The sequence below is a fragment of the Limanda limanda genome, chromosome 1, assembly GCF_963576545.1.
Source record: "Limanda limanda chromosome 1, fLimLim1.1, whole genome shotgun sequence".
Taxonomy (NCBI): Eukaryota; Metazoa; Chordata; class Actinopteri; order Pleuronectiformes; family Pleuronectidae; genus Limanda; species Limanda limanda.
In genome coordinates this window covers 2537212-2546604 of record NC_083636.1, presented here as the reverse complement: position 1 = coordinate 2546604, position 9393 = coordinate 2537212, and the positions used below count along the sequence as shown (strand labels likewise).

Sequence of the window (9393 nt, the reverse complement as noted above, 5' to 3'; positions counted from 1 at the left end):
ATCTCTCACCTCAAGTTATAATCAACACACTTTACTTTTATGTCTTTAAACCGAACGAGGACGTGAGATGAAAGAGAAGTGAGACATTGATCCTTTGATCTGAGTCGAGATCAAAGGATCAAACTCATCGTGATGTTCAGAGAAGAAGAGAATTTAAATAACAGGAGAAAGTTCATGTCACTCGGTTTGGATCCCGACAGAATCTACAGTTTTCATTCAGGATTCAGAAGATCAGACAGGAAATGATGCTCGGGGATCAAACCGCCGACCCTCCGGTTAGTGGACCACCCGCTTTACCCCCCGAGCCTCAGTCGAGGTTAAAGAAAAGAAGACGGAGAATCAAACACACGTTTTCATCTTTAATGGACACAAAGTCAACAACAGCAACACATGTTGTTAATATGATGCACAATAGATTCAAGCTGCACTGTTACACTGAGGAGAGCCTGTATACATGCAACACACACACACACACACACACACAGACCAACACGCACACAAATATCTACACTACTTTTACTCCGGAACAATAAATATTTAATCACATCAAAAAAAAAATTAGAACAATTCTGAAACATTTAGTGTGAAATCGAGAAATAAACTGTTTTTTTCAAGTGAATAATCAGCTGACGAGTCGGAAGCTGAAGGAAATGATTTGATTTTCACACGTGAGGAAAAGAAGCTGATTCACAATAAAACAAGAGGAGAAAGAAAGGAAACTATAGAAATAATCTGTGAGAATTATTCTTCTGTTATGATCTGTTTTTTATGTGAAGATTCAGAAAGCTGCAGGTTTACAGACGTGTCCGGTAACATCAGGTTTCTCATGAAGCTTCGGAGACTTTTCACTTCACTTCCTTCAGCGGAGAGAAACTTGTTTTTCTGGCTGAACGAGCTGATCTTCCTCACTTGTTATTTACTCTCCAGCTCTTCCTCAGCTCTACTCTTCTCACCTTTACTCCCCAGAGACGCCGCCTAAAACAGATTCTCCCCAAACCGTTAAGAGCGGTGGAGAAAACGTGGAATCAAGAGCTCAAAGAGGACTTGACGTGTGTGTGTCTGTGTCTGTCTCTGTGTGTGTGTGTTTTCTAAGGAGAGGAGGAAGTTGTGAAAAGCTTTGACACGCTACAGTTTCCAGGTGTGTGACGTGTGAGAAGCTTTCTGACGGCACTAATGAAACTGAGGTGACGTGAAGTGCGTCCAACACACGGGAGCAGTAAATAACTTTATACAGATCCTATTATATTCTCCTATATCTCTGCATTAAACTCTGAGGGATAAAATGTTTAAAAGCAAGAAGCTGCTCTGGGACATTTACAACAGTTACACAATCAGACGTTAAATTAAAAATGTGTCCTGATAACACAACGTCCTGGTTTTACAGACGCAGCCTAAAGAAAGTTTCTCTTTATACATAACGCTGATGTAGCGGTTAGCATTCCTCATAAGAAGTAATGAGTGTGTTAGCTCCAAGCTAAAGAGATGCATCAAGCCTGGTCGAACCCACGGCTGTTAATTAGAGAAGAGTTGGTTTTCTTTAATTACTGAATTTTCTCCTGCTTTTCTATCTGTCGAGGAATTCTTTATATCGTGAAAAGACTTTAATCGTTAAGTTAAATCTCATTTTACAAGTTAAAACAACTGGAAACGTTTCAGATGAACTGAGATGAGAAGTCATCGGAGTTCAGCGCCAGGCAGACGTCACGTTAGCAACAATAAATACACACAACTGGATTCACGCTCACTGTACAAGATTAACACCAGCCTACATTACACAGCAGCTCTGATGATATATATATATTTAATGTATATGTACACTATCATATCTGGAGGTGGCCTCTTCAAGGTCAGAGGGAAAAACCAGCTGTGAAGCCAGGAGCAGTTTTCACTTCGGCCACAAAGAAAAAAGAAAAGTGAAGCCGGGGATAAAATGAGGCAAATAAAAAAATCAGCTGCTGTTTCCTTCAAATTTAAAAAGCTTCAGGAACGTTTTAACATTACGAGAAATAACGTGAGGGGAAAAGATTTTGGACCAAAATGTGGTCGGACAGATACAGAATGAAAACAGTGAGACTGAAGAACACAAGAGGAAAGAGCAGGAACAGACGTGTCATGTCTTTGCTGTTTTTGTGTATCTTATAATACTACTGCAGAAAAAGAAAATAAATTAATTCTCAATCCATGTTCTAAATGTTCCAGAGCATGTTTCTGCTCAATAAATCCACGAATACCTGAAGTTCAGATATTTAAAAATAAGATTCTCTTCATGAACTTTAAATTTAATTTCGATGAGAAGCCAAAAGGCTGCGAGTCAAAACGTTTGGAACAGAATGACGAGAAGATGCAAACGACTCCAAACACATGATGCAGTTTAAAATGTAAACGTGGCTTCACTCAGGAACTTTAAATACATGAGTGAGTTCACTCAGGAAAATAATTTAATGGGAAGAAAAAGTCCTGAAGCAGCTTCGTTCCTCGACTGATGAACTTTGATGTGAAAACTTCCTCAGCTTCATTTTACACTCTTAACATTTTGGGTTTAAAATGATATCGACCACGAGAGAATCGTTTCTGATTCTGCCTCAGAAAAGGAAACTAAGGTAAAAGGAGTCGAACCCGAGGCCGGAGCTCAGACCATGAAGCGGTGCTCCTTCCCGTCGTGGGCCATCAGGATCACGTTGCGGTTGGAGGTCCAGATGAGGCGGGCCAGCTTCAGGTGGTTCTGGGAGCCCGGGGACGCCGGCTGCACCGGAGGAACCTGGTAGGTCTTGATGCAGCGGAGCTGAGGAGCCGAGTTCAGCATCCCGATGCTGCCCAGCAGACTGGTGTTCATCTGGGGAGCAACACAACATGAGACCACTGGTCAGGAACCAGCACCTGCACCGGGTCAAGAGGTCATCACCTTCCAGGAGGGGATGACCTCACACCTCGACCTTTAGGTTTGGTTTGATTATACAAAAATCTACTGGGAATCTGCTTTTAGTGACGAACTGATGAATCCTCGAAGGAAACGAAGACTCTGAAAAACCTCGTCAGGAGTTCGGACTCTGAGTGACTAGCAGGTAGTGGCTAGCAGCTAGCGGCTAGCAGGTAGTGGCTAGCGACTGGTGGCTAGCAGCTAGTGGCTAGCGACTAGCGGCTAGTGGCTAGCGGCTAGCAGCTAGCGGCTAGTGGCTAGCGGCAGCGGAAAGTAAGGAGCTGAGTATTTGACGTATTTCTAACATCAGATCATTTAAACATTTTACAATTAACACTAATCAACTTTATCAACCTGAAGATTAACTTGTCTCTTTTAAAATGTGAATTTCGGTCGCTGGGAAGTCTGAGCCTGAAACTGGACACAGCCAGAGAGTGTGTGTGTGTGTGTGTGTGTGTGTGTGCGTGTGTGCGTGCGTGTGTGTGTAGGAAAAACACAGCCAGTAGAAACTCTATCGTTTCCTGAGACGACGCGGGGCCCCCCCCCTCACACACATACACCGACACAGCGTCTGCCAGCTCATTACCACAGCAGCCGTCCTGCCGGCGCAGCAGCAGCGGTTTATGCTTACAGTAATGCCATTAGTGTGTGTGTGTGTGTGTGTGTGTGTGTGTGTGTGTGTGTGTGTGTGTGTGTGTGTGTGTGTGTGTGTGTGTGTGTGTGTGTGTGTGTCGGCAGACAGTCGTGTCAGAGGTCGTAAAGACCTTTCCTTCAAAATAACAGTTCTGGGAAGAAGACAAGACGAACATGTCTGTCTGTGTCGACTGTCTCTGCTCACATTCCTCTGAGTTACACTTCAGGTTTTATAGATGAATTCATAAATAAAAAATTAGAAATCTATAGGAAAATTTGAATAATTAAATAGGTCAAATGAGAAGAAGTTTGTCATTTTTATGACAAACTTGGCTGCTATAAAGAGATTCACTTTTTAAAATACTATTTCTGACAGAGAAATTAAGTCTTGACCATTAAGTGAGAGATGAATATCTGTGTGTTTGTGTTTGTGTGTTTGTGTGTTTGTGTGTTTGTGTTTGTGTGTTTGTGTGTCATTCACCTGCCAGAAGGAGATGTGGCTGTCGGCGTTAGAGTAGGTTGCTAGGTAACGGCCGTCAGGGGCGAATGACACCGAGGTGATCGGACCCTTATGACCATGGATGTTCTACAGAGAGAAAGAGACAAAACAATCATCATTATTATTATTATTAATATTTCTTTGTATTTGTAACAACAATCTGGTTTTAGGTCAAACACAGAGAAGAACACAGAGAAGATGAACTGATGAGGAAGAAGACGACTGAAGTTTCCTGATCACAAAGTCTGATGTGACGTAAACATGTTCATTCACGATAAATCATATAAAACACATGGGAACAGTTATTAAGAATCTGTCCCTGGAAAAGAAAATCAAATATGGATAAAACATCTTTAAATGGATCCTGTGTTTATCTCGTGTGCAGTGTTGAGATATCTATGTTTTGTTCTTTATCTTATGACTATATTTTACCTATATCCTGTGAATAAATATTAGCTGCATAGTCTATAGAATCAATAATACTACAACTGTTTCTTTATATGGATGTCATCAGGTTCAGGTTCACATGTTTCTCTGATGAAGAACAAACTTTCCTCCTCGGAGAAAATGTTATAAAGTCGCCTCAGAAAAAGACTCGTTTTGCCGCGGCGCCCGGACAGAAAGTGTTTGGTTTGGTGGAGTTAACTCCATCGGGGGGGGGTTGGGGGGGGGGGTTCAGCTTCTGCTCCAACATATGCTGCCATGCGCCGGCAGAACTCTGGGGACAGAATCAAGCGACGCGCGCCACGTGTAACGCAATAAACCGTCCCACCAGATGCACGGTGTGTGTGAGGCAATAACCACCGCCCCCCACCCCCACCCAGATACCCCCCCCCCGCCCGCGTGCGACTGGCTTTACAAACTCTCACCTCCAGATGAGATTACCACGCGTCGCCTCAGGCGCTCAGACCCCGAAATAATAACCGTCTGCAGCGATTAAAGCAGAAAAAACTAATAATGCAATGAAATAAAAATCTCATCTTTTTAATTCGTTCTTTCTTTTGCTGGAAACACGATTAGATTCCAGCAGAAAAAATAAATAATCTCTCCGGCTCCTTCACCTCTTTCCTCCACCTCTCTCCTAATGAATCCCTTCATTTTGATTTCTTTCACCTTCCAGTGTTCAGCCCCCCCCCCCCCCCCCCCCGGTCACCAGTTCTCCTCCAGTGGTTTCTCCTGATCCCATTAACATCACCAGTGCTCAGAGTGAAGAGGAGAAAACTGTGTCGGCAAATATTCATCAAACCAAAAACAATTTTCTATTTTTCGAAAATCTCCACAACTGAAGAACCTGAATGTCCAAATTCATCTAAAACTTAAAATATACCCAAATAAACATTTTTATAATTTATTTTTCTCTCTGTGGTTATTGTTAAAACCTTCAAACACAAAAAAACACTCTGACCAACAGCCACTGGCCAATCAGAGCTCCTGCTGCTGCTCTGTGGGCGGGACTAATTCAATGTTTCAGTGCGTTTATGAAGTGGAAACTTTTAATGTTAAATCAGCACAAAACTTCCATGAGGCTGAGAAATGAAATGAGAAGCAACAACTGAAAAGAAAGATTTAAAATTAAAAACAAAATCTGGATAAATGAACGATACGCTCTCGTCCAATCAGAGCGCAGGTCGGAAAGATTCAACACAAAGACGAGTGGAACAATTTAATGTGATCAAATATTGATGATTTCATATATATTATGATGAGTGTGTGTGTGTGTGTGTGTGTGTCACGGTGTGTGTGTGTGTGTGTGTGTGTGTGTGTGTCACGGTGTGTGTGTGTGTGTGTGTGTGTGTGTCACGGTGGACTGAATACCAAATCAATCAGCCTATCAGAGAGCAGTGAAGCAAACTGAAACCATTTACAGCAGCACTCTGTACTTCACTACACCTGACGCCTGGGGACTGTGTGTGTGTGTGTGTGTGTGTGTGTGTGTGTGTGTGTGTGTGTGTGTGTGTGTGTGCGTCACAGAAGGCTCATCCCATTTTGTTTCCATCCCCCATGATTGACAGCTCTTAAGCTCCACCTCATAATAATATTTTCCTCGTTGCTCCCGGTTGAAAGAACACAACTTCGAGCACGAAACTGTTAAAAAAGTGTATTTGGTTAATTTCTCTTTAAATAAATCCACTTCCTGTTGCTTGGCTCCGCCCACATGGAAGTGAATATGGGTTTCTGAAAGTTTTGTCAACCACGAGGAGCTGAGGCTGCTCTGTGATTGGCTGTTACAGACACTCCCACTGTTATTTACAGCCAATAGGTATTGATTTACATTTTTTTAATCATCTAACGTGATTGGTTAACACTTGACGCCGTCTCAGGTGCGTCCAACGTCTCCGAGCTACGTCCACGAGGACACGCCCACAAGAGAAGACGGAGATGAAGGAGCTCCGTCAGTAAACGAGTGACATCACAGCCTGGGAGTCAGCTGGTTCCTGTTCCTCTAAGAGACGCTCGAGTTTTATAATGGTCCGAATCCATATCAGTTCTCCTATCGCGTGAGTCAGAGTGTGCCACTGGCTCGGCTCATTATGGGATGTAGAGGATCGGGGGTGTGGGAGGTGTGAAGCTCCGCCTCCAGCTCCCGACTTCTCCTCCGGATCCAGAAAGAAACAGATGCAGACGGAGAGAAAGATCATTCAGATTGTTTCTTTGTGTTCAATTAGTGGAGTCTGTTAAAGAAGCCGAGCAAGCAGCTGGACACACACACACACACACAACCTCACACACACACACACACACACAACCACACACACACACACACACAACCCCACACACTGAGTAATGCAGCTGACAAAGGACTGTTCACGGAGGCTGATCAAAGCTGTGGCAGATGGTCATGCAGGGACAAGCTAGCTACGGTTAGATGGACACACACACACACACACACACACACACACACACACACACACACACACACACACACACACACACACACACACACACACACACACACACACACACACACACACACACACACACACACACACACACACACACACACACACACACGCACACGCACACACACTGAGATTGTGAGTAAAAACTCTCACGTCATCTTTTCCTTCACCTCCTTCTGATTCTTTCTTCACTTCCTTCCTCAGTTATCACTTCATCTCCATTTTGCTCATGTCAACCCTTCATCCCTCCTGCAGCTCTTCTCTTCTTTCTTTCCTCCTTCACTCTTTTCCCTCCTCCTCTTTTCTCGGATTTCACAAATCAAACCATTTATGACTCTTTTTGTTTTTCTGTGAACTGGAACCAGTGATCTCATGGAAATATAAAGTACTGGAACCACTGTAATAAGAAAAGCTTGTTGTTTTTTATCCCAAACTTCCTGAAGTGGTTTGACAAATTCCACAAATGTGTTAAAACTTATGTCCCATCTGCTAACGTGGAGGAGGCGGAGTTTAAGACCTGTACTGCAGTCAGCCACCAGGGGCGATCGAGATGATTTGTCTTCACTTTCGGGACATGAAAACATTATATAACCAATAAACTCCAGAATCAATAAGAAGAATCAGAGATAATGAAGCCTGAGAGATACACATTCCTATAAGCAGAATAAAGCTTTAGCTTCCATTAGTGAGGAAACACACACACAGACACACAAACACACACAGACACACACACACAGACATACACACATTTCCCACAAAGGCTTCATCTATTAAATGTTAATTACTTCAAATAAAACACAAAGGGAAAGCGTCTCCTGTCTTTATGTCGTGAACACAAACGTAAACACACGAGATGTTGGCTGAACAGGCCCCCCCCCCCCCCACTAGACTAGACTGCTCGGGTTACTGCAAATCAATACACAGCAAATTACCAACACACACACACACACACACTGCACAATCACACACACACACACACAATCAAACGTAAAAGTGTGCAAAGACAGAAGCGTGATTAAGAGACTCATCACTTCATCGTCACTCAACGATTGAGGGAAAGAAAAGAAGAGACATCAACTAAACTCCTCCTTCCTTCAATCGGTTCACCCCCCCCCCCCGGCTCCTGCTCGCCCATCGTTCCCTCTCTTTTCTCCTCCCACAGAAGAAAGTTAATAATAATAATTATCATCATTAAAGGACCATGTGACACTTTACAACAATGCAAGAAAGATGTAGGACAAAGTCAAGGATATGGATGAATGGATGGATAAAGAGATGGATGAAGAGATGGATGGATGGATAAAGAGATGGATGGATGGATGGATAAAGAGATGGATGAAGAGATGGATGGATGATGGATGGAACGTGTGAGGAGGGAAAGAAGGACGTGATTGAACAGAGCAGAGGAGGAGAGCAGCGTTTTGGACGAACCTGACATTTTCCCGTCCGAACGTCGTAGAGCGCCACCGAGCCCTGGCGTGCTCCGACAGCGATGCGGTGGCTGCGGTCGCAGTAACCCACCATGTAGAACCTGGGGGGGGGGGGGAGAGAACCAGCAAATCAGCAAAGACAGATTTCAGCCACTTCCTGTCAACACGGTTTAAACACTTCATACTCTGGACTGGTTCTAAAGATGGACGACACGTCTCCACTTCCTCCTATCAGCTTGGACGAAGGGTTTACTGCAGCCAGCCACCAGGGGGCGATCATGTTTGGACCCTGTATTTACTCTCCATCCTCTATACACCTGCATTACTTTCTATATTTGTTGCCAGGAAGTGACGGAAGGACACACACACAAACACACACAACCATAATATATTCACACATTCACAAACAGATTGAGTCGCCCTCAGGCTGATATCTGTCCCCCGGTCAGTTGACCTCTGACCTCTTACATCAGCCTGGGGTCAACTTGCCTTAACTCCTCTCCAAGCCACCGCCCCACTGACCTTGTAAGGACGTGCGTGGGGGGGTGGGGGGGGTTGTTAACACCCACTTACTTGCATATGGCAGGGAAACACTCCTGTAGACCTTTCTTCTTCACCAGAGAACCTTCGATGCAGTACATGATGATGTCCATCACCTGAGGAAGAGGAGGAGACATTAGATCTTCTTCTTCTTCTGATGATCTGATGGGTGACGTGTGGTGAGATGTTGTTGTGTTGTTCATGTTGTGTTGTTCATGTTGTGTTGTTCATGTTGTGTTGTTCATGTTGTGTTGCTCATGTTGTGTTGTTCACGTTGTGTTGTTCACCTCCACCAGCAGATCCACCACGTCGCCCGGCATCTTCTCGATCAGGATGTCGATGACTCTCAGGATCTCGGTCTTGGCTCGGGTCAGAGTGGTGGTGTGAACGTTCTGCTGCGACTGCGAGTTCGCCTGGGCCGCGTTGTACCGATGCACCTGAGCAACACAAACAATTAATATTAATATAACATGG

The 9393-nt window shown here is 44.1% G+C and overlaps 1 protein-coding gene across 1 annotated transcript in view; it reads right to left on the bottom strand.

Annotated features, from left to right (window-relative positions):
• Positions 1 to 346: 346 nt before the first annotated feature.
• The window catches only part of LOC133011191 (WD repeat-containing protein 7), a 74420-nt gene continuing 65373 nt past the window's right edge, over positions 347 to 9393 (bottom strand). Inside the window, exons 26-30 of the mRNA XM_061078898.1 lie at positions 9207 to 9356; positions 8953 to 9035; positions 8381 to 8480; positions 4032 to 4136; positions 347 to 2833 (exon numbers count right to left, since the gene is read on the bottom strand). Of these exons, the coding sequence (XP_060934881.1) occupies positions 2630 to 2833; positions 4032 to 4136; positions 8381 to 8480; positions 8953 to 9035; positions 9207 to 9356 (642 nt within the window). The 3' untranslated portion in view covers positions 347 to 2629. The remainder of the gene's footprint in view (positions 2834 to 4031; positions 4137 to 8380; positions 8481 to 8952; positions 9036 to 9206; positions 9357 to 9393) is intronic.